The 25796-nt window shown below is 47.8% G+C and overlaps 1 protein-coding gene across 2 annotated transcripts in view; it reads left to right on the top strand.

Annotated features, from left to right (window-relative positions):
• Ubr1 (Ubr1 ubiquitin ligase) overlaps positions 1-25796 on the top strand; it is a 63727-nt gene that overhangs the window by 9688 nt on the left and 28243 nt on the right. For both annotated transcript variants that reach the window (XM_075675617.1, XM_075675618.1), the window contains exons 5-19: positions 1276-1506; positions 2040-2162; positions 3962-4106; positions 5118-5454; positions 7075-7312; positions 8108-8494; positions 12004-12136; positions 13073-13216; positions 14010-14280; positions 16292-16502; positions 17633-17835; positions 19242-19656; positions 21057-21289; positions 22047-22188; positions 24597-24702. In XM_075675617.1, coding sequence (XP_075531732.1) covers positions 1276-1506; positions 2040-2162; positions 3962-4106; positions 5118-5454; positions 7075-7312; positions 8108-8494; positions 12004-12136; positions 13073-13216; positions 14010-14280; positions 16292-16502; positions 17633-17835; positions 19242-19656; positions 21057-21289; positions 22047-22188; positions 24597-24702 — 3319 coding nt within the window. The remainder of the gene's footprint in view (positions 1-1275; positions 1507-2039; positions 2163-3961; positions 4107-5117; positions 5455-7074; positions 7313-8107; positions 8495-12003; positions 12137-13072; positions 13217-14009; positions 14281-16291; positions 16503-17632; positions 17836-19241; positions 19657-21056; positions 21290-22046; positions 22189-24596; positions 24703-25796) is intronic.

Genomic DNA, 25796 nt, shown 5'->3' with positions numbered 1-25796 from the left:
ATTTCCTCAAAGAACTATTTTTTTTCTTCTAGTTGAATATGCTTATTCTTGGTGTATTTCGCACATTTACATGAAAAATAAACATTTCCTTTGGCTATTGCTATGTCTTGTCCTTAAAGGATCAATACTGAGCCTGAGCAGTGCCCATCCGGGCTTCAGCATTTACTGCTTCGCTTGCCGACTCGGTTTGCGTCCTGAATTTGTGTTTCGGCACTTGAACATATTCTTCAGTACTTCCAGTTCTTTTGATTATCATTTGCCAAGATAATTACGATTCAACCTTATTTGTGTGCTGAGAGAAAGTCTTTCAAACCATGTCATTCATTAATACAGTAGAACCTCGTTGATACGTTCCCGTTATGTATGTTTTCCCGGCGCCAACGTCCGGTTCATACGTTCCCAGAATACACTGTTTTTCGGCACCAGCGTTCCATACGTTACCAAATTGCAATACTAGTATGACACGTTTTCTGGCCACTAGATCCCATGTAATCAAGAAAATGTGGAGGTGCGTGCAATCAAGTACAGCATAGAGCTGCCTGTCGCGGCAGCTTCACCGCAATACTCGATCACCCATCTCACGTGAGAGCATGGGCATGCAATAAGTTTCTCGTTTCGGTACCAGGAAATGTTCTCAGGGGTCGTCGTGTGCGGCATTCACAGCTGTCACCACCAATCCCATAGCGATATGCATCTTCGTCTGTCTGTTTCGCAGTGTGTGGTGCTGTGAGAAGTGCAGCGCACGTTTTTAGGCAATAACCGAAACACACCGCCGTTACCTGGTGCAGACTGCAAGCATATGTGTATTCCGGACACTAGATCCTATGCGAACAAGATATGTCGTGAGGCGCGCGCGATCGAGAACAGTATATATCCGCCTGTCTCACATCAAAATGACTGCACACACAGTTTCCTATTCCAGTGCCAGCAAATCTCCCTGGATCATCGCACGCCGCATTCACAGCTAAATTCTCTTTTTGTATGTTACAATAAGCATGCTTATTCACCAATTGATCCCAGTGGTGCGATTGTGGTGTGCAAATGTATCTGTACATGCTGGTGCCTTCCCTGTAAAAGCGAATGCCTGCTAGGAATAAAAACTGAGCTACGAGTGGTGCTGTCTTTCCTGTCCTTGTCTACCGCCCCTTTGTTTCGCATCCCATCGCTCTGCCATAAGTTCCGTAGTTCTGCTGATTCGTGCTGGTACGTGTAACCGGGGCACTCGCGGGTGCACCGTCGATAGACTGATCCCGTTCTCGCTTCCAAAAACAACAGCAGGAGGAGGGCCGAGACGGCGATGAGCCGAATCCACTGGACCGGCTCCCTCCGGATCTGGTGAGTCGTGTGGAGCTTGTGCTGCGGGCGGTGCTGCTCTACTGCCACCAGATGCTCACGTGGGGCAAGTCCACCGAACTTCCCCCTGACCTCGCCCTTACGCCTCTGCCGGGACTGCCCGACACCTACGTCACCATGCTGTTCAACGACGAGACGCACACCTACGAACAGGTGCGTGTCACGATAGTTTTTAAAGAGTAGGCTCATTGTCAAGTGCCCTTTTGCAAATCTGAAATATGGCTAGCTTGATCAGCAACATGCTCAAAGCATCATCTCTGTGTATGTGGGCCAAGAATTTATTTCTACAGTTTGTTTAGATAAAAATGCTTGTTTGTTGAGGGGCATAGATAGAGTTTCAACATCACATAATGGTTTGTTGCCTTTGCTTTTCATCCTGGATTACCGCATCACCTGGTAGCATCTCATCTGTACTACAGATTCATTTTTCGTTGCCGGTGATTGTTGCAGTGGTACATCTTACACAAGGTATCGATATTCTCAAGAACTGATCGCAACACAGGGATCGAACACGTGACATATAGTGTTGCCGGCATGTAGTTTTACGTTACATCAAAATATGTTAACCAATTTCTGGCCCCGTGTTATGTTGCCCTGGCTTAGCTATGGACTCGCTGTCAGAGAAAGAGCTTTCCAGGAGAGGTGGAGGAATGACTTGCATTTCTTTGTGGGGTTGATGGCTGCAGGTGATCCAGACCTTGAACAGGGCCATCGAGTGCTCACACCGAGAGGCCATCGAGTACGCAACCATGGTGGACCGCGAGGGCCGCAGCGTGGTCCGAAGCTCGACGTTCAGTGATTGCCTGCAGGTGGGCCATTCACCCTTACCTATGTGGCGGTAATGTGCTGCCATGCTTTGGTTTGCTTTAGTTTGTGGGCTGCAGGATATGACTGTCAAACTGTTAACGGAGTACTGACACAAAATTTTTTGGGTTCTGTTTCCTGCATTTAATCAGTAGCCATTGACTCAGTAGTCGTGGTAACGAAACTCGTTTGCTCCAGTGTGCGACGGTTGTTTAGTCGCACACTCGTATCTCACGGCCAGTTGCGGTTTTGGTTTTGAAAAGCACTTCGTGCCCTGTGACGTAGTAGGCATGTTCATAAACAGTGATGCTCGCACGAGCATGCAGACCTCTGGCGCACACTAGCGATGCGTCTTCTACCATGCCATCTGTGCTCCTGTTTCGTCTGCTAGTTTGGTGCTAGTTTGGTGGGAAACCTGTGCATTGCTGGCACCATCGTAATTCTTAGTTGGACAGAAGTCCCTTTCTTACCGTTTGCGGTTTGCTGGGTAGCTAGAGAGGTGTATTTGTAACAACGCTGGTTGCAACATCTGGTGACGTAGTGCCTAACCAGAGAGCATGCAAAACTAATAGAGAAACTTGTACTTTATATCTAACTGCTGGTATAAAACGTTAGTAGCAACATAATCCATAACATACCATACCGAGAGGCCTTTACATTTATATAATTCTGTTGGACAGTAACACTTGACGCGGGCAAAAAAATGCTTCGAATGCATTGTAGCTGGAGAAATTGTCGCAAGATGTCGCCACACGCTTTGTCACTGCAGGCCCTGGCACCGGTAACTTTGTAATTCATAAAAAGTAAAAGTAGTTTGCAAGTACGCTTAGTGTGTGCATGTATGTACGCTTCCTGTGCTGTCGGTGCAAAGCACCCAATGCAAACAGTACTGAACAGTCTTCCAAATGGCAAGACAAGAAGCCAACGACGTCACACATCACTGAAATCAATCGCTGAGGCTCTTGACACAACATTGTTTACAAATAGGAGCTGTGCTGATGACTACTGCAAGAAGTGCTGTACTTTCTGATTTGTCGCTCGCACAAACTTCAAAATTAAATGAAAATGCGTTCTTAGCTGTACTTGCTATTGATGCTTTACAAATGATACCTATGAGCTCATAGCAGTGTAATCTATCGCTTATTTTGAGTTATAATTTTTGTGCACAGTTGGAACCACTTCAAGGGTAGAAGTAATGCGGTAATGCGAAATAAAAGTGCACGAAGAGACAACTTGCCATCGGTGGGAGCTGAACTCGTATCTTCTGCATTACGTGTAGGATGCTCTACCAATTGAGCTGTGATGACTAGTGCTGCGAAAAGCAGTAATCACATTGGCAGCAGTGTGATTTTCGCTTGTTCTCAGTAGGAAGCTCTGCAGTTATGTGCACAAGGATACAGACATGCGCACATTGTTTATCTTATTCCAATGACCGTTTTTCACTGGCTAGCCACTTGACAAAATTAATTGGTCTAGAACTTTCCTCAGTGTTGCCATTTCTACAGTGAAAGTACTCTGTCCAGTCAGGTTGCGTGTACAGTCTAATTAACAGTGGTGTACACTGTGGAATGTATGCAAGCACGAGTGAATAGGCTGGAATGTGTAATGGTCATGTATACGTAGCCTTCACCCGTTGATGAGATTTTGATCACCAACAACTGCGCTCGCCACTGTCGTTTTGCTGTGAGTGTTGCACACTTTTCTGGGCACAAGTTCTTCCAACACAGAGCTAGATATGCAACTCACAGTTTTGTTCCCCACTGGCGCCACTCCCGTGACAATATCTTGATGAATGTGCGTGCAGGTGAAGCAGCACATTGAACGGATCACGTCCCGGCACGGCAGTCGGCCCCTGCGGGTACTGGTGATGCACTCGTCGGTGGTGGCGCACCAGACGTTCGCCATGCGCCTGCTTGGCTGGCTGCAGGGCTTCCTCGCACAGTGCCAAGGTCAGTGCCTTTGCAATTGCATGTCAGTATTCTTCAAGTTTAACGGCGGCATACCGTTTGCTTCCACATACCTGCAAACCTTTATGGTAAGTTCCATTGCCGGTGTGTGCAATCAATGTTGATGAAGGCAGATGATGAAGGCTGTTGATGAAGGCAGAGCCATCAGATGCTTTTCTGTAGTCACTAGTGAAATTCTTCTGAAAACGCAATGCAGCTAAACAGCGCACTGCAGTACAGCCATTACCATTGAAGTGCACTGGATCTATGCTGCGTGAGCCAGTGGTATACAGTGAGGATGATGGCGCCATTGCCAGCAGGATAGTAACTAGTGCCATCTGGTAGTAGCTTGCGGAAATGAAGTTGCCGGTAGTTAGGCGCATGACACTTCATTTCTTTTCCGAAATGTTTGCACTTCGAATTGAGGTGTAGGCCTTACGCAAGTAACTACGGTAACTGGATTTGAAATTATGAGTCTACGGTACTAAGTTTACTGTGGTGAAAACTGGGCCACGATTTGTTGCGGTGCCTTTTCCCGATGCCAATGCCTTTCGGTGCTTTTTGCCTTCGTGAGTGGCCGCGTTCGATGCTCTGCCCCTGCTACAAAATCATGGCCCTGATGTTGCATTTGTTCAGCCACTGTTGGAATTAAGGCTCAGATGTGATTTTTCGTACAACCTAGCATGGATTTGTTCTGTTGAACTGTGGTGCATGCTTTCATTTAGAACATGGCATTTATATGGAGCATTCAAGTTGTATTCATGGATAATAAATTTCATTGCACAATTTCTAGCTTAGGAGTACTTATTTCCTAGACTTTTGCGATTGTATGTCGCCGAATTTATTTCTTGTTGTCGTCTGAGAACCCTAATGTGGTCATGATCTCCATAGAGTGCTCATTATCACTGAATGCAAAGCACTGGTAGTACAACGCATACGTAAAAGTAGCTCGGAAGAAGCCACCTTTTGTGCAAGTTGGTCTGTGCATTGCATCACGCCTCACTTGTCTCGCAGCGTTTCGTCTGATCCTGAGCGACGTGATGATGGCGCCGACGCCCGAGGAAGGCTTTGCGCTGGTGCGGTGCATCATGCGCTCAGATGCGCACCTCTGGAAGACGGCGCGGGCCCAGTGGCACCAGATTCTCATTGGGGGCATGCTCATGGACGCCCGGTGCAAGCAGGACTTTGCCCGGGCCTTCACGCGGGACTACCCTGACCTGCTCAAGGAGTTCGTGGCCGACGACCACGAGCATCCGGTCTCCATCACCTCGCTGTCGGTGCAGATCTTCACCGTGCCCACGCTGGCGCACCTGCTCGTTGCCGAGGAGAACGCCATTGTGGTCCTGCTCAGGTGGGCGCGCCAGTCCCATTTTTTTTTCTGTTTTTGTACGCCTGTATTTGCATATTTGTCTCAACCCAAAGCTGCATATGCAAGTTGTACGGTTTTGATGTCCAAAAGCAGCTTGGGGTCTATGAGGGACACCATTGTGGAGAGCCGTGAATTACTCCACCCAGCACAATGTTCCACACACAGAAGGATTAGAACAAGTTTATTGCATTCATGTCTGGCCACAGAGATAATACTTTTACCAGAAAAGAATTAAATGTTACTTGAGCTAGAAATTAATTACCATAGTTTTTAAGAATTTAGTTTGCTGGGCTACCTACAATTGAAGCTTTGCTCCAGCTTCTTGGAAACGCTACAATGTGTCTTGCATTTAGTTTCCTGTGCTATAAGTGACATTATGAGGCATCGTACTCGGGGTATGAATAAAGGCACATTTGACTTTGTGGAGTTAGCTGCTTTGACCACATAAGTACATGCATTTGTGCTAGACACAAATCTCTGTGATCTGTCTGAAAAGGATGGAAGTTCAGCATGTGAGCAGAAATAGTTACTGTCTCTCAGTAAGACTCCTTGAGGTCTGCAGACCTGAAATTTCATGTAGTAGTCAAACACTGTCAGAACAGTCACTAACTGGTTTGTCAGACTTAGATTGGGTCAACTAATAATGGTTTGAATAATCAGGAGGCTGAAAGAAGTGTCTTTGTTAGGAAAGAAAAAGTTCCTCAGGTGCTCGAAAAAGTGTGTCTGTGGCATTGCTGTACGAATCTGCGCTTGCACAGGACCATGTCTGCCCTATTTTGACCCATGTCACGCAGTTGCAACAGACAAAAGTTGCAGTCAGTGCCTGTACCACACTTGCATTCCCTCGACGTGCACCGAGGTTGACCCTCTCCACCCTGTTTGAACGATCATGGCGTTAATATTTCAGCAAGTCTGAGAGCTACAAATTTTTTTAAAGCAAAAGCTTTACTGACCGCGAACTTGCGATTTCGTCATGGCCGCGCTCCGAGGAGGCACATGGCGTCACATCGCGTTCCTCGTCACATCGCGTTCCTCGTCACACCGTGTTCCTCGTCACACCGTGTTCCTCGTCACACCGTGTTCCTCGTCACACCGTGTTCCTCGTCACACCGCATTCCTCATCGTTGCGTTCGCCTCCGCTCGCTTCGCCAGCTGCGTCGCATGCCTCATAACATGTCGGTGAATTGAAAAGGAGAGCTCGCGTGCACCGCAACCACAGTTGAGGCGGCAGTGTGGATGGCGACAATTGGTGATAAGCAGGAGGAGTCCTGGAATCGACATCGGAACGAGATGAAGAGGAAACGAATCGCCCAGGAAACAGACAAACAGCGCGCTGAACGACTGGCTAAACGCCGCAACATAGCTAGACGATCAGACTAACCTCGACTTGAAATCAAGATTAACCAAGGCTAACCATGCTATGGCTTAGCTTTCGCTACGTATATCTTGGCATAGCCGAGTGAAGCCACTGCCAATTCTTTTTCGAGGGTGTCTTGTACGGAAGGAACAGCAAACGTCCTTTGTGTTTGCGCTGCCGTGTTGCTCTTGTCCTCGTAGTTACACAGATCACTTGAGACCACCCCCAAATGCATATCCCCGCAGGGCGTTCTTGTCCGAGTGCGAGAAGCACCGTAACACGGAGGGGCGGTTAGCCTTCGAGCGGAACCATGCCAACGTGGCCTTCCGGCGGGCCCAGTTCGTCCTGTACGACCTGCGATACATCCTGTCAGTGCCCCCTGACGTGTGGACCGACAAGCTGCGGAAGGGCTTCCTCTACGGCGTGACGTCTCTGCTCAGCCTGCTCACCTGGATGCAGGGGATGGACTCGGTCGTCCGCCAGGTGGGTCGTCGAGCGCGTGGCCACTAGAGTTACTGTACTCGCTCGAGTCCGCGGGGAGTGGAGTCGTGCGGAGGGGTGCCATCTTTTCTGAATCTGATTGTCGATGTCATTCGTGAAGTGGGAGCTGTAGATGTATAACGGAGGGAGGACCCCGTAGTTAGAAACTCAATTGGAAACTCCTGTGTGTGATGACAAGAATTGCTGAAGCATGACGGCAGCAACAACACACGAGACTCGTTCCTATAAAGTCCTATGAAATGTTATAACATATCAACGATCAAAGCTTGGCTGCGAATAAATTGTTTGAAATGAAATAGTTAAAAGGTGCGATTTTCAATAACTGACAAGACATCCGTGCAAAAATGCAGGAAAAGGCAAAAATAAATGCCCGTGTAAAGACGTGCAAATTTTGTGTGCGAAACAAACCAAGGTTGTCAGGGAAAGGTAACCGGCATGTTTGCAGGAGCCAACTTCGTCCCGGCACCAGCAGCTGTGGCAGACACTCTCGATTTGGGACTTGAGGGCCACTTTGTTACGAGCTAAACACATGCAAGCTATGATAGTTAGATTTCTGCTGACTGAATAGCAACATTTTGTTGCACGAGTTGAGACATCACTTAACACAGGATTGGCAGGATCCTTCACTGTGCACAGTGCAGTGATGTCATCCGTGGAAACACGTGCACACCTGCCAACACTCCGAAATATTTCTTAATGGTTCCCTACGGGCAACTTTCCTCCACAAAGAGTTTAACAACACGGGTGTCTGTCTTGCGCATGTGTACGCATGCACAGGTGGGCCAGCACGTCGAGTTTGAGGCCGAGTGGGAGACGGGCATCAACATCCAGCTCAAGTTAGCGCCTGTCGTCGCCCTGGCCCTGGAGTGGTGCTCGCGTGACCGCGAGGTGGCTATCAAGGCCCTGCGCAAGGCCCTGCGGGCACTCGAGGGGGTCCAGGGTCACATGACGGCCGTCGGCCGGGAGCTGGCCGACCACTCGGCCTCGTGCGTCGACTACGACGTGTCCACAGGTCCCGTCTCCATCCACCTGCCCCTGTCGCGCTTCGTGGCGGGTCTCCTCCTCTGCCTGGATCGGTTTGGCTTGGGCTACGACTCTCACGAGTTCCAGTTCCGAGGCAAGCCTACGCCCGAGCAGCTGATGGAGCTCCCGCTGCGGACGCAGGTAGGTCCTTTCAAGTGCGACTGTGCAGGTGTTAGCTGGAAATAAAATGAAATATAAAAGGACAAACGACAAAGACTGAGTGCACAGCACAGGAGCTGAACACCCGACTAACGTTTCAGCCCTGGAGGATTCCTAGGGTTTCTTGGTGCTGTACAGCCACTGTAAAGGCAGTTTCATTGACTCTGCACCAAACCACAAGCTTGTTCTTCGACTCCTGACATAGTGGCTCAAGGTAGCGGGTTCAATTCCAGCCTCAGCGGCCTCGTTTCGATTTGGGCGAGATGTAAAAACGCTCGTGTACTTAAATTGAGGTGCCTGTTAAAAGAACCCCCAGCGGATAGTTAATCCGGTCTTCCCTACTACAGTGTGTCTCATAATCAGAAAGTGGTTTTGGCATGTACAATCCCAGAATTTATTTAAGTTTTCTGAAGTAGTGGTGCTACCGTATTTACTCACATAATGATCGCACTCGCGTAATGATCGCACCCCTGAATTTTGTCTTCAAAATTAGATTTTTTAAACTTCCTGTGTAATGATCGCACCCCGAACTTGCCACAGTGATATGTCGTGTGCCAAGTCTAGCTAATGATGATTGCGCTTACCATCTGTCGAACGCTACGCGAATGACTCTTCAAGACAAACCAAGCGGTCTGCACGCACCAAACATTCTTAAGTAGATGCTTCATTTCATTACTTTCATCACTCTCCGCACTTCCATGACTAAAAAAAAGCTGCTACCAAACTTGCCTATATTATGTGTAGGCTTTACAATGGTTGTCGTCAACAACAAAAAAGGCGCCTTCAATTCTTCTCATCTGCACTAGTGGGCACGCAACAAGTCGCAAGCGGCAGCGATAGTAGCCACGTTTACAATGATGTGTTAGAAGTGTACCCTATTCATACGCCAACGCTTGTAACACAGCTAAGATATTCGCCCACCCTTAGCTGAAACGTGCCGTATTAGGATTGTAGTGAAGACAGATGCCGCAGTTTCGGCAGCATGCCCGCCGTGTGTTCCTATGTCACTGGCAGCTAAGCGCACCCATCTGTTTCTGTCCCCTCAAAGTGGACATGGCTGCGTTATTGCCGCAAACTTGTCGATATTATCGATATTATTCATTACTGATACGGAAGAAACTATTTCAATGCACATAATGTACTCACGAGAAGAAAAAATAATCTCGTTCGGCGCCTTAAGCTTGCTCCACCGGCCACCATTTTTGTTTTGGTGTCCCGCAGCAAACGCGGGACGAAAAAAGTTGTTTTTTTCTTTTCGCGGGAAATTTAACCCGCGTAATGATTGCACCCCTGATTTTGCGTCAATTTTTCTGACAAAGAAGTGCGATCATTATGCGAGTAAATACGGTAATCTGGTCTCCCCCGCTACAATGTGCCTCATAATTAAAAAGTGGTTTTGGCACGTACAATCCCAGTATCGAAGTTTTCTGAAGCAGTGATGCTAGCCAGGTCTGCCCAGCGAGCCGCTGTGGGTGTGAGAAGCTGGTCATTGTAGCAGCAGACTACATAGAGCAATGGCCCGAGAACATGCACACAGTCTGAATTGGTGATTGAGCGTGTGAAGTGGTCTTTTGGCTTGTGAGCAATCAGCTAACAATTAACGCGAAAGCCTACCAAGTTTATATATGTGTGCTTACCGGGCGAAACAGCTTAAGCCCCAGACTGAATTTGTGTAACGCAGCCTAAAGTGACAGTGTGGGAGAGTCAAGGTAGCGAGCATGATACCTGCAGTCAGTGTGCAAAGTCCATCACATGCATATCTGCACTCATTGCCCAAAGCCAGATTGGCTGTGCAATGAGCAAGCGTAAACACACCAATGACATTGACCGTGATTAAGTTTTAGGCAAATATTACAGCTGCATCCATTCATAATGGACTCAAAAGTTCTACGAAAAGTGATTGTTGTATCAGGAGTTTGTTACATGTGAGCTTGCCTTTCAAAACGCACAAAAAGCAGATGCCAAAGCTGGCGTTGTCGGTTGTGATTTGACACCGCTTTTGTTCGAAAATAAGATTTATAGCTCCTTCGCTTTTGTTCCCCACACTGGCTGCAAGTTTACATTAAAAATGTCATCTAAAAAATAAAATGCGACGTTGTAGCTCTTTCAAAACAGTACCCAGCCAGTTTCGTTTATCTGCAATTCCGAAACTATGAGCGAAGCCACCGCTGTTGTTTCTTCAAAAGCTTGGGATGTATTTTACGATCAGTGGGGCACAAGTTGATTCTACATGTGATAGTGAAACATTCTAATTGGCTGGAAGCAAGGCAAGAACTACAGCGGCATGCTGGCATTTTGCAAAGGTCTTGCCATTACGGTTGCAGCATCCGCCACACACACGCCGAGAAGTTGCATTTTCGATGTCGCTTCCGGTGAAGAAGTATGAAGTTCAAATGGCAGAACGTTGGCATGCACTGTTGTCAGCAATGACATAAACGAAGCGTTGACGAACTGTGATCTCCCAATAACTGCTTAGTTACCACCGACGTTGCAAACTTTGCGTGGTGGTTGTGCGCCATGCTGCCTTGATGCCAACTCTGAACATCGATCGCAACGATAAGATAGCAACACTTAAAGTTGGTACAAACTGGTCCGAATACTCCAAATAAGCATGGTGCCCGCAGTGGCGTATGGAGAACTGTGCAGAGCGTGTCGCGTACATAGTGTCCCACATGTGCCTATAAGCATAGTTGAGTGAGTTGCTGTCCTCACGACTTTAGAAATTCCTGTGCCATGCTTGCTCATCCTGGCGGTCGCATCTTCGTCGCAGTAGGACTGGGGAACTGTTGCGTGCTGCCTGTACCCCATTTGGTTGCGTTTCCACGCTTCGTAAAGTTGCGTCTGCCCTTCTTTACCCCGACCGGGTTTGATGTGTTCGTTGTAACAGTACGCGCTTTTGAAAACATTAATTAAATCTGGACCGCAGTTTCAGTAGGCAGGGTTGGAAAATTGTAAGTGCAGGGAAATGTGTTCGTTATAACAGATAATTTCTTATATCTCTGATTGTTATAAGTGAGATTGCCTCTATTTCAATGGAGCACGTTCTAGAGCAAGACTCTGTGAACGAATCTTCTGCTGCACTCCAGTTGTAAAAAAAAAAAAAAAACGAAATCAATTTAACAGAGATATACCCACTGTAATGCCTCTGTGGCCACGGTGTTGTGCTGCCAAGCAAGAGGTTGCGGGTTCGATCGCTGCCGTGGTGGCCGAATTTCTGACGAGGGCGTAATGCAAAAGTGCTCCTGTACTGTGCATTCGGAGCGTGTTGGAAAAACCCTTTGAGTGAACTAATCCGAAGTTGCTCACTACAGAGTGCCTCATAACCCAGTTTCGGGACGTTAAGCTTTGCCGTTTAGGTGTGAGCTGCCAATATTCACTTTTTTCGGTCTGCTCGATTGTTTGAGCACTTTTGCGGCTAAATCGGTTGGCGACTGCAGCAGGCAACCTTTGTGCTGCCGGCTTCATGCCGTGCGGTTCTGCTCCCTGCGCAGGTGATGGTGGCCCAGTTCCGGGCTGGCATGTGGCGTCGCAATGGCTACTCCCTGCTCAACCAGATTTACTTCTACCACAACGTGCGCCTTAGGAATGAGACGTACGACCGTGACATCACCCTCCTGCAGGCAAGTTTGCAGCAGCCTCTCCTCTCGTTATTTGTGCCGGGGCTGGGTTGGCGTGTCGGAACGTTGAGTCGCCAGACGGGGATATTCTGGAAAGGTGCTAGATTGAGCCGGATTTTCAGATGTTGTTACGCGGTATGGGAACAATCTTAAATTACGAGCATGCTTTGTACCATTGCTTGCTGCTAAGCACGAGGTTGTGGGATCAAATCCCGGCCGCGGCGGATGCATTTCAAAGGGGGCAAGATGCGTCAGCGCTTGTATACTTAGATTTAGGCACATTTTAATGAATCCCAGGTAGTTAAAATTACTCCGGAGTGCCCCCACTATGGCATCTGCCATAATCAGGTTGTGGTTTTGGCACTTAACGCACCCCATAACTTTTTTTTGCACTATTGCTAATAGTATGCGACTGCGTGATTGTTAGAATCACAATAAGACCGGCACATCGGCTTGCCAGCTGTGAGCTGGTCAAACCAAACCTTTAGCCAGAATGGGGCACGTACGTCCAGAGTGTGCCTTTATAAGTTGCTCTTGTCGAGTGCTTGACATGTTTTTGCAACTAGAATCCATGTTTTTAGCTGTGGGTGAACAAATGTTAGCTCTGCTGGTACCAATATTGTCTTGGACATTGCATTTTCGTTTTTGTTATACTATCAGTGGAATACTCGTTGAATTAAACTATGGCCAGGAAAATGTTTCATTTTCTTAGTTATACTTGATAATTTATGTTCCCGTTCTGAATACTGAGGTTCAACTTTACTAGGTTAAATGAAATAGCACTAGAATATGTATTAGAGGATGCTACATGGTTTGTGAAGGCACCATTTGTTTCTTCTCATAAGACAGGTTGTTCTTATTAGGCACCAAGTAGAAGCTGAAAAAACAAACAGCAACAAAATGGAGTCACACGATGAACCTGTCTGCCTGACTATGCAGGCAGCTGCTGCGCTCCTGGAGAGCAACGAGTTCCTCATCCACGTGCTCAACAAGTACGGGCTGCTGGCGTGGGCCTCCAACACATACGACAGCACGCAGGACGAGGCCAACGCCCAGCTCACCGTGACCATCGCCGAGGAGTTCCTCGGTGGGTTCCCCTAGCAACAGAGGGAAGTGACAACAAAAATGTGTGCGCGCGTGCGTGTGCGTGCGTGCGTGCGTACGTGCATGTGTGTGTGAACACTGGGCAGCTCCATGCATGCATTCTTAAAAGGGCCCTGGAACGCTCCTCTAGGCAATCATGGAATGGCATCACTATTAAATTACGTTGCCTAACGAATCTCCTGCCACAAAAATTTTTTCAAATCATTCAAGCACAAGCGAAGTTGGTGATTTTCGCGTTTCGTTTCCGCTAGCTCACTGGAAGCTACACTGGGGAGCCTGCATTGGGGCGCAAGGGAGCAATGCCCAGCTGGGCTCACTCTGAGGTAGAATGCGAGATGGCTTGTGGCGGCACCCCGGGGTGGTCGCAGTTGAGCTGTATTATTAATTATGGTAAGCACATAGTGAAAGAAAAAATATACAAGGAGACAGTTGCTGTCCTCGTATTCTTATGTGTTCCTTATTTATATAATTGTGTATTTATAAAAATACTGCCGGCCCAATGTAAGCCCTACGAGAAGGGGCAGAAATATACGCACTCAAATACTAACAAGAAGGTATATGATACGTAAAAAAAAACTGCATTACAATGCACGAACAAAACAAGACGATTCCCTAGTATGGCAGTAGTCAACAGTCAAATACAACAGTCAAATACAAGAACAAAAATAAATATAAATCCGTGAGACTTGCTTCTGTGTGGCACAGGGGTGACCAGAGACGACCAGAGGCTGGCAGTTTTAACTTGCCGCTTTCTCTCTCCCCTTCCCCCCTCCCAGGCCTCGTGCTGACGTTGGTCAGCGAGCGCAGTCTTCCCGGCGTGGGGGCGGTGACCGAGACGGACCGGCTCCAGCGGGAGGTGGTGCAGCTCCTCTGCGTAGAGCCCCTCCCCCACAGCCAGCTGGTCAAGCTGCTCCCCCGAGGAAGTTCGCCCGCCCGCGAGGCCCAGGTCGAGCAGGTGCTGCAGCGGGTGGCCCACTTTCGCAGGGACAACCGGGCCGCCACGGTCACCTCGGCCACCTCGGCCGCCGATGCGTCTGCCTCCACCAGGTAGCGCTCCCGCCTTGTCGTGGTATTGCACGCAACGCTGCAAGTACGCGTGGCTGCCTGCTCTGTGCCAAAAGTTTTCGTAAAGTTTATGAACTTGGGCTCCTTCTATGATATTACGAATGTTTTGGCGAGATTTGTAATAATCTTTTTTTGGCCGGAAATTGTACTGCTGGGCTTTTGGTATTCTTGAAAAATAAACTGCGTTCAAGAAAAATTTTGCTGTCAGTCTCCGACCATACCCTTGGAAATCTCCCGATTGTGAAGGGACAGCTGTAGTGGGGGTACCTGTTTTGAGCAAGTTCATTCGTAAAGGTTCCTGAAGCAGGCAAAATGAGCAATGGCCAAGTCAAAGGAAAAGTACCTGTTAATCTAGAAACAGTTTGTTCTGTGCTGTCCCAAGTTTGCTGCTGTTTGTGGGCTCCGTCTGAAGGTAAATCATCATGCATAAAGCGTGCACATATCTTACGAAATCTGTGTGCTCAGGTAAACATGAAAAAAGTGCTATTCCCCCCTCGCCTCCCTTCTGGTGTTGTGTCTGTAGGATTTCTACGAATTTCGAAGTTCGCAGCTTCGAAGGTGTGCAATTTATGGACTACAACAAAAACAAATGGGATTAAGTTAGTGCAGCTATTGTGCCACGCTCTCCACAAGTGAGGTGGCAAACATAAAAAGGAACTTTTTCAGAAAATGGGCCAGAAAGTTTTCGAAGCACTTGAACCGTACTGAAAATCCATTAGGACTCTAGTACCAGTGGTGCAGTAGACGGGTATCTACCATGCTTAGACTCGGTTTGCGCCGATGCAAAACCCTCTCGAGATTGGAGCCAGACAAAGCCTGCCTCTGCGAAACATGCTAGCTCCTCCCAGAGCATTATTACGAGGCGCCGTGTGACTGGAGTTCTCGATCAAAATATGCAGTGAGACTAGACAAAGACAGAGAAAGGAGGCGACACCCAAAAGTTTTTGAACTACAGATTTTTATTTTCTCAGGTACACAATTATTACACATGCTGAACGGAAATAAAAACAAGAATATAATACACTCAGAGGTACAAATTGAAGAACAGTGCGCGTGTCCACAGGATAATCGACAGATAAAATGCAAGGGGCTATAGCGGTGAATCATGAAGTGGCATTTCTTTTCAGATAGTGACACGGAAGACATGCTTACTAATTCTTTTTCTCGTTCTTTTTTTTTCCTTTTCGTGTCATCGTCTTCCTCTGTCTTCGTCTAGCGGCACTGCACATTTTAATTGTGAACCGGAACCAACTAGCCTGCCGACATGTTTTACTGGAATTCTGATCCGAGTCGCACTCCTAGTCTAATCAAAGGTATGAGGGGCTTTGAGTGTGCCGAGCGATTGAATTCGTCCAGACGAACGCGAAGCACGCTGCCACCAGAACACTCTGGCAAGCTTGAAAGCAACCAACTGAAGTGAGTGAGGGTAGCCATATGAGCATGTTGGTGTGGCATCTTCTATTTTGTTGTAGCACAAGCTGAAGGAGAGAGACAACAGAAAGGCACGTCTGACAACCACAAAGCGCTTTCAGCAACAGATTTACTTCCAGTTCTCGTTGCAATTTACGCCCTCAGTACATCATACGACGCATGTAAATAGCTCGGTAAGCATGAACAAAAACGGGAAGCGACAAGTAGGCATTTTTTAGCCACACTGATTGATAGGTATGTATACGTTGAATGTTAACAAAGATAATTGAGCTCTTTTGTAGACAAGTAAATTGATGGCTTACTGACGCATGCGCCACAATTTCACCAATTGTTGATATGTTTCTAGCTTCCATTATCAAGCGCGTTGTCTCGCACCTGCTTCTACTTATGATAAGGTTCTCTAAATCGGGGTTTGCAACTGCAAACCCAGATTTAAACCCACTGAATGTACCAGAAGTGTCCAACTCGGCAGGCAACCTTTTGGTGTCCCCTGCTTTTTAGCTGACTTGTGTTGTCTCGCTCGAGTTTGCCCTTCTCTCCTTTTGTGCCCACGAATGCGCAGCCGGTACGAGCTGCGGCCCGAGTTCTACAGCGAGTTCAACCCATTCTTCTACCACTACACGCGCGAGGAGCAGTCCAAGGCGGAGGAGGCCCAGCTGAGGCGTCGGAAGCAGGCCGGACTGGAGCCCTGCTGTCCGCCTCCCTTGCCCCCAGAGTTCGCCCGGCCCTTCGCCATGGTCGTCAACCTGCTTCAGTGTGACGTCATGCTCAGGGTGGGCAAGCAACTCTCTGCGTGCTTGTGGCCAAGTGGGAAAGACCGTTTTGCAAGAAACATAAGTATCTAGTACAGCTATGAGAAAGACCACGTAGTGTAATTGACTCTAGCAGAAGCCAAGGCGGTACCATATTTGACCCCATTCTACTGCACGCTTGCTTCTTTCTTTTTTTAAAGCAAATGGCTCTGGTAACTGCCTGGTGTTACATCTGTCCGGTGTTAGTGCACGTTTAGAATGTGATGTTTCGAGTTGCAGTTTACATTTTTTTGGCTACTGGAATAATATAATTTTTTGCGCACATAACCCACCCACAAAATGAAGAAAAATTACCCGGAAAGTCGGGGGAGCCCTCAAGTGCGGCATCACGGCAGCGCGTGCCGCGATGCTTTATGGTCACCTATTCACCTATTCACCTATTCTCCTCCCTCTTTGTGGGTCGCCATTTTGCGTTTACTTATTAGCAAGTGCTGCACGTGGTGCCGGCGAACTAAAACTTCAATCACGATGAGCCGGGCTCAACGGCCATCCTTTACAATGCAGCAGACGCTCGCTGAAAAGGTGGGGAACAGGGGTGCGGGCCAGAAATACGACGGGGACGAGTCGTTCATTCGCGAATGGAAACTGCTTTTTGCAAGGATGTGAGCGTCATCATGTGCATTTATTTCCCTGGGTTACACACGTGGATTTTGTTTTCCTTCTCGTGCTGTTGTAATTGGGGTGCACAGGTTATACACTGTAGCTGGTTATGCCCCCAAAAAAACATACGGTACATATTTCGAGCTGCTGAACAAACAAATATCCCCTGATATTGCCACGGTCGAATCTTCTGGTTTTGCTGTAGCCGTGGAACACTCATTGAAATGATGCATCGCTCATCAAATTTAATTTTTACTTCCTTATATTTGTACTCATTGTATCGAGGTTTGGATTCAAGCCCAAAGTTTCTGTGTTGGCTTCTTTCAAGCCATGCCTGGAACCAGGGCCATATTGTGTGTGGATCACTCTTGTTTTTTTTTTTCTGACTTCTGCCCCTTTGTACATAGGGGAGTGCTTCAAACCACTGGCTTCGAGGTGCAAAGCAGCGATGTTTGTGACGATGGTGTACCCGCCCTGCTTTCTGCCTGCAGGTGCTGAACCTGGTGCTGGAGCGCTCGACCAGCCCCAGCACGGGTGCGTTCTCGGAGACCCAACTGGAGAAGGCGCTGCACCTGATCGGGGTGGCGCTTCACGAGGAACAGCGGCTGCGGGACAAGGGGGTGCCCATGGCCGACTCCTTCTTCGCCTTCACCTGCCGGGCCACGCAAGGGGGGCTGGCTGCCGCCCTTGAAAAGTCAGTGCCGGGCACGTTCGGTGCGCGCGCGTCTTTGCGGTTGTGTTGGAAGCGCAACTCTGGCGATTTTACGGCCTAGAGCTGTCATTCCCGAGAAGCACCGAGCTATGTTCATACTGCCTTGTGGCTTCGCGCAGTTGTCACTGCAGAAGAACTGAAGTGTGGGCTTGTTATGGGTTCGTTGAGTTGTCTTGTACTCCGAGCAAGAACTTCAAAAGGGGACGACAGGCAGTGACACAGTTTCAACATTCACGTGCTGCGATGTTTGCTGCTCCATGTGCAGAAAACGTGACTGGGGGAATTATTCTGCCCGTGACAACTGCACTGATGTTATCGTATGCCTGCTTCCGAAGTTTGTGCTGCGTGCCTACGGGACCACAATGAATCTCGCCGAAACTCGTGCAAACTTTATGCTGGAGGAGCTGTGTTTGGTACCTTGCACACAGATGGTGAGGTTGGAAAAGTAAGGTAACAAGCACTTTGGTGCGCAAACACACTGACACATTTCATGGCAAGACACTAGTAAGCATTAATTCTCCATGCAGTCACCATGGTTGTTGAACCATTTGTTCCATTTGTGTGCCATAGCATTGACTCCAGGATGGAAATTACCGTCAAGACTTCTCCTATATCATTGACAAGTGTGAAATGCCGTTATCAAAATCAATACGGCAAAACGAGAAACCTTTTTACAGGAACTCACGTTAGCAATGTACAGATAATGTTAAATATGAATGTCTGCTGCAGAGTTCTATTTTTAATGCAAGAACGTTATCTCCTTTCTCACTTGAACTTTTGAGGATGGTACTCTGAGCGCAGCTATCTTAAAATTGATATTTTGCTGTACTGGCATGACAAGTGCTCTGACTACGGCAGCATTCATATGCTGCAGTTGTTTACTTCTCTGCAGACAGGAAATGTGGCAGGGAGATTATTCGGCCCATGGTAACCGCAGTTATCTTGATTTCTAAGCCACTCTCATATTACAAAACGCACCCTTTAACAACGGCAACAGTGGTGTGTTGGAGAGACAATTTCATCACTGGAATTTTGTAGTGTATTTATTGAACACATGTAAAGTGGGTTGGTACTTTTGCGTGAGTTGTGCGCAATAATTATGCATATCTTTTCCTGACTTAATGACTTATTTGGAACATTACTGTTTGTTATGCCTGCGACTATCATCCACCGAAATTGGCTTTACGCCCCATTTGCGATGTGTCTTGCATGACCCTTTCACTGTAGTGCATTGGACTGTACTTTTTACTAAAAGAACAACAGCAACAACAACAACAACAGTTGATCTTGAATCGCTTTTGCTGTAGTGCATTGGACTGTACTTTTTACTAAAAGAACAACAGCAACAACAACAACAACAGTTGATCTTGAATCGCTTTTGCTGTTAGGTGTGCCGCTTCGCCTCGTGCGCCCAGCCAGAAGCCCCTGCTGGACCACACGCTCCGGCACTTTAGGACAGTCCGTGACGGCCCTTCCGACGCCGCCTCAACCCCCATGGAGGTCGAGGACTCGTCCGGCAGCGCCAAGTCCGACGGAGGCGGGGGAGGCAGCGGTCGCAACGCGGCTGCTGCCGCGGCCCGGCGCGCCCGCATCATGGCCCAGATGTCGGCCATGCAGAAGAACTTCATCCGCGAGTACTCGGACCTCTTCAAGGAGGCCACCGACACGGAGGTGGCGTCGGCCGCGGCCCCCGAGGTGGTGCGGCACACGTGCATCCTGTGCCGGGAGGACGAGGAGCTGTCGCTCAGCGGCCGCACCCTGGTGCTGTCCGTGCTGGTGCAGCGATCCACCGTGCTCTCCAAGGTGAGCAGGGGGCTGCATGCTTTTGTTGCAGAGTCTCACTAATGGTACATTCATAACACCAGCATGTACGACGAAAATGTGCACGGGTACAAACTTAAGTACGTTTATATGCATGCCGATAAAGGCATAGACTTGTCCACTTTTAGGGGGAATGTCTCATTGACAGTAAATGTAGTGCGATTTTGGTATTTCTCCTGCTTCATTGCGTAAGTAATAAAGGTGCCTTAAATGACATCTCATGTGGGTATCTGCGAGTGAAAAGATTAACCTGCTGCATTACATGACGCCGTGTTGCGTGGTGGCTATGGTGTCGGGCTGCTAAGCATGAGATTGCAGGATCAAACGCTGGCCATGGCGGCTGCATTTTGATGGGGGCGAAATGCAAACATGCCCTTTTACTTAGATTTGGGTGCACGTTAAAGGATCCCAGGTGGTCCGAATTATTCCGGAGTCTCCCACTATAGCGTGCCTCATAATCAGATCATGGTTTTGGCACGTGAAACCCCATAATTTTTTTTTGGCACATTTATGCTTCTATGAGCACTTGCCCTCGCCTTTGTGCTAGTGATGCAGACAGGCAACGAGGCTGCGCTCGAGTCATCTGCTACTGCTGCTACCTTGCTAACTCAAACAAGCTTTGCGTCATTTAGATTCCAACATTGTGTTGGATCTGCGTGATTTATTTTATTTTCTTTCGCATAGAAAAAAGTTTTCTTTTGTTGATCTCTGTTGCAATTCAAAATCTTGTTTTACATTGCTTTTCCACCTGAGTTGTAGTGACATTATGTATTAATTGCAGAGGCCAACAACAAAGCAGTATTGCTAAGTGCCTAGCTGGTCATGATACAACATTTGATAAACATTTGGAAATTTACTGGGCATAAGTTTGTAAAAAAAGAAAGGTTCTCGGTATTTAACGCACGTCTTGGAATCGATGTGAAGCGAAGCTTTTGCAAAATGGTTAGTCAAGTGTGCTAAATCAAACCATTCGATTCCTGCGTCTTTGGCGCAAAGGACACTGGTAGTCTCGAATGTGCTCTCACACGCCCATGCTATGCAATGCAACGCACACAGTGGCTATCTCAAAGAGCTAGTTGGCATTGGCATGGAAGAAGTGTGCATGCGATTATGGCCTAACGGTTCCAGCATCGGACTGCTGCTGTGCCGTTGGACCCAGGTTCGATCCCACCACGGGGCACGCAGCTCAGTGCTTTCTTTTCTTTTTTTCTTTTTTGAAGTTTGAGCTGTTTGTCAAGACAGCAGCAGCACCCATCAACCAGCAGTCAGGAAACTCGGAGGGAGTTCGCAAAGTGGAGCTTCGCTTTGAAAATTGAAACCCTACGACACGACCAATCAGTCAAGGGCTCCGAAAGCTTCTAACTGATCCGGTTTGTGCGCAGGATCGGTCGCAGCTGCCGCCGCCCCCACCGTCTTCGGGCGGCGAGGACGAGGACGAGTCCCAGTCCAAGAAGGAGGGGTCGACGAACCCCCTGGACGAGGAAGACCCCACCTGTGCCTTTGGGGACCTGCGCTACGGTCCTCATGCCAGCACCTGCGGCCACGTCATGCACGCCCGCTGCTGGCAGAAGTTCTTCGAGTCGGTCGTCACCAAGGAGCGGCGCCGGCCCGCCAGGTGAGCACTGCTGGCCGTTGGGCTTCGCACGGCGAGGAGAACGATGGCGCCGATTTTGATGGGACATGCAATCGCTCAGGACCTCTCAGATGCACTTCTAAAACCGTCTCTTGTACCTTTGCGATCGTAACCGCCAGCCACAAGCAAGGGCGAGAAGAAGAAGGGGAACCAAGGGGCCTGATCTTTGTCAGCTGAGAAGCAGGCAACTGGTCAATGAACCCTTGTGCGCGATTGTACGGGACCAAGGCTCCTGTCCAAATTTGCAGCTGAGATCGCTCCTGGCACTCTGCGCAGATAGCGAACTTTGGTGCAGTGCCTGAAGCGCTGCTGGCCGTACGTGCCTACGCATTTGGTGCCGAGTTGCGTGAAATTTCGCAAAAGTGATGGCGTCTCTGAAAGTGATGGTAGTAGGGCCCAAAATAAACCCACAGCAACCTTCAAGAAAACGTGCTTGACTCCGCGTCTGATGGCTCTGATGGTTGCCAGCGCCCCGAATGTGGTTTTGGTTTCGTGTCCGATTGTAAAGTGCAGGCAATTTTCGGGTCCATCTTTCTTTTTGAAAAAGAAAAAAGGCACACATTAGATTCGTGTAAAGAACGGTAGCGTTGCGCAGTTTTACTGGCTGCGGTCATGAACTGCTCAGAAATTCGATGACTTTAAGGTGTCATAATCGGGGCAAACTTTTGACGCCAGCTGTACAGAGGGGACAGAGCGGAACAGGCGGCCCGTCGCTTATGCACTCGGATGCCATGCGCAGGTATGGCCGGCACATCAGCTTCAACGTGGAGAAGCGAGAGTTCCTCTGTCCACTGTGCGAGTGCCTGAGCAACGCGGTGGTCCCCCTGCTGCCGCCCGTGTCGGCGCTGGTGCCTTCCGAGTGCCTTGAACGGGCCGCCCAGGTAGGATGCGAAAGCGCAGTTAACTAGAATTGTGAGTCAGATTGGTTCCCTCTTTGAGTCGAATAGTCACTGCTCGTGCACATGGATATTTTTCTAATAGTTTTCGAATATATCAAACAGTGGAGTGTGCATGTTCAAACGGGACATTAAAAGTGAATGCGGGGTAAATTTCATCCCAGCTGCCATAGTGGACACGAAACGTGAGAAGTTACGCAGTGAAGCGTGCTACACGTTGCTCAGGGAGCCTGACTCGTTTTTCCAAGCTGCAATCATTCGCACTCTTCTAACGCTCCTGGGTAGGAGAGCAAACCGCTTACTTGTGCCTAATGCACCATTAATGATTTTTATTAGGGGTGTGCAATTGCTAGAATATATGATTTCGAATCGAACAGAGAACATTCAAATAAGTCGATTTGCAAATCGAACATCTAATGTTTGTTTTCTTGAATATTCGATTTTTCGGATATCGGTACCTTCGGCGAATGTATTGGCAGTGATGGGTGCCTTGATGCACGCAGCAGACTTACGGCACGCAGTCATTATTGGTACAAGGTTCAACCAAGTCGACCAGACCGATCGAAACGATTAACGCTACGCGGCACAGAGGGAACCACGAAAGCAGCGCCTGTGCAAACCACGGAAGCATGCGTGAAGATCAAGAATGTTTTACCGTCGGTCGATGCGTGTGGTTCCCATGACTGTGCAGAACAATGCTGAGTGACATGATGTGCATTCCTCGCTTTTGTCTGTCCTGCAGATTGGCCTTAACGAGCTGATGATGACTCACTAAAACCACCTGCCATAAAGACGGAAAAAAAACTTGCTGTTTTTCTGAGCGAAAACTGAAAAGCAGTAGTTTCTAAGCAATGGAACAGTGCTATTGAGTGCAGTTTGGCCCACTGTTAAACTGAAAGCCCCATTGGCGTTTAGGACAACTTCGCTGTTTCTTCAGCTTCAGAGGGGAAAAAAAGCACTTCATTCTATTTGGCAGGCATTCTATTGATGAAAAATATTTTCCAGACCTTTGTATATGAATTGAGCTTTTCTTAGCGCTGGTATACTAATTTGGTGTTCCCTTTAATAAGACTAGAGCATAATGTGAATCTTGATTCGTAGGCACCCAAGTTACTGATAGCTAGCAAGATTCTTTTTAAGTAAAATGTGGTTTTCCTCCTAAGCATTTGCATCACTATGATATTTTGTGCAAAATTTGGAAGCAAATATGTGCATGTTAAATTTTCTGATATTCCATTTCAATTCGATATTCAGCTTTCTTTCTTGATTTGATTCAATATTCGATTCAATATCTACTATTTGGTATTCGCACACCCTTACTTTTTATAAATCATGCTTGATAACATACAACGTAATGGTAAGAGCTTGCTGAGCATTTAGTATGCTAGGAAATAAATGTTGTTTTATGTTTATGGTGAAAATGGCAGTTCTTAGTTCGAGAACTATTTGAAGTATTCCGTGTAGTCGATGACCGATCTTCAAGATGCCCGATTTTTCAATTGTTCTTGCGGTCCCTGGGGAGTAAAAAAAATCGGACATTGACTGTATTCAATTCAATTCATTTCCAGCCCCATATTTGATTAGTACTCGATTCGATTTCAAAAAGACTGCCATTGTTATGAGTATCTTGTTATTATCTTGTTATGAGTAAATAGCCTTTTGTTTCCCATGAGGATGTCAGTGAAAACATGTACATGTTCAGAATGGCTCAGTTTTGGCCTCCTTCGTGCAAGATGTTTTCTGCTGTTTATTGAAAAAAATTGCATGCCTCAGTTGTTTTGGTATGTGCAGATAGAAATATGAAACAACTCAATTAATCATTGAAGCTACACAAATCGATCAGCTAATCCTAGAAATACCTACACAGATTTGTCTAATCTTTGTGCTTGTGGCTTCAGATGTTCTTGTGTTACTAGGCTTCATATTTATGAATTTCAATGGAAATTACATTTTTCTGCATGCCTAAAGGCAATAGGCGATGTCTAAAGCATTGGCAGCTTTGACTTGTTTCCAGCTCCTCAGTTGTTTCCGGTGCATGCAGCTTGCAAAAGCATTGCCTTCGAGATCTGTTACTGTTACTCCAAGGAAGCAGTCATTGGGTGCTGGATTTGTACTGAGCATGCATGTATAATCATTGCTAATTGTGACATTCATAACGCGGTGTTCCCTTGAAGGTGATCGGTATGCAAAGTCGCCATCGTTTTAAGCCAGAAGGCTAAAGCTTGGGCAAATTGAGGCACTGCTACCCACGGTTCCCGTGGTGACTCAGCCGGCAGACTTGCAGCTGCCGTAGACATTAGCTCTAGGGTTATCTTGTAATTGCCATTTTTGTAAGAAACTTCGGGGCTGTCGGCAACCTCTACTCTTTCTCTCGCTGTTCCTGTGCAACGCAGGTTCAGGCCCTTGGCCCCGACCCAGGCTTCGAGGCATGGCTACGGGGTGCCCGCCTGGCTCTGGAGCGAGCCACCCTGCTGCGTCGGGAGGGTCCATCCAGCGAGGGTGAGTGGGGTGGGGAGGGGGCTGTATTTGTGCCGCCTAGCATGAAGGACATCATTGGGCGTGTTTTCGAGCATTAGTAGCCCACTCGGCTAACGTTCCTGGCTGGAAAACCATGATCACATGGCTAGCGGAGTGTGGTCAACATTTATTTATTTGTTTATTTGCAATACTTCAAAGGTCCCAGTGAAGGGGTTTTACATGAGGGGTGGGCCATTTACAAATGTCTTAAATGTTACACAATTTTTCGATCACTGTCTTGAAGTCTGTGCTACTGGAAAGGAGCACAATGTGGGGTCTGTTCCAAGTTGCTGGGAGGTGTGCAGGTTTGGTGTGTGCTGGTTGTTCCAGCTAACACACAGCAAGCTTAGGAACGAAGCGAAGCCATCCGTTCTGATAAAACCGGCTGCACGTTTTTGGGAACCTCCTGGACAAGCCTGCTCTGTTCCTTTATTAATTATTGTGGTGATTAACTTACAAATTCTTTAATTATTGACTTTAAATCCACAGTGCCACTGCAGGGTTTGCAGAGCACATTTTAAATCCTCTTTCAGTTGTTTGCAATGGGTGGCCATCTAATTAATGTCTTCTTTTTTCTGTGCTTAAAGCATAGCCCTGAAATTGTAAAAAAAGACACCGTGACATGCCACTTCTACACCGCAATGGCATTCTTCTAAATGCAGGAAAAAAAGAATGTTCTGCAATAGGTATTGCAGGCAATTGACAGTGATGTTCTCAAACGTGCTCTGCAAGCCTCGTTTTGACATTGTGGCCATGAAGGTAATAATTATGCGTTGGTGTGGCTTGAGTGTGTATTGAATTTTTAGTGCATGTGAGAGAGAGAGAGAAACATTCATTTGAAGGAATAAATGGGGTTTGTGGAGTGGGGCCCACTTGTTTCATGGGTCCCATTCAAGCTGAGGTGGCTGCCCTCAGTCCAGGGGTGCCACAGGCTGTTGCCACTCTGCGTGCCCTGTCGATCAAACTGTGTTGATCGGTGGGAGGAGTTGGCCAGCAGCTCCTCCCATCGCTCCACACTTGCTTGGTCTATAGGGGGCAGTTCGGGGATGGCCCGGCAAGTCCAGGTGGTGCGTAAG

The sequence above is a fragment of the Dermacentor variabilis genome, chromosome 11, assembly GCF_050947875.1.
Source record: "Dermacentor variabilis isolate Ectoservices chromosome 11, ASM5094787v1, whole genome shotgun sequence".
Lineage (NCBI taxonomy): Eukaryota > Metazoa > Arthropoda > Arachnida > Ixodida > Ixodidae > Dermacentor > Dermacentor variabilis.
This window is presented reverse-complemented; position numbering and strand designations above follow the sequence as displayed.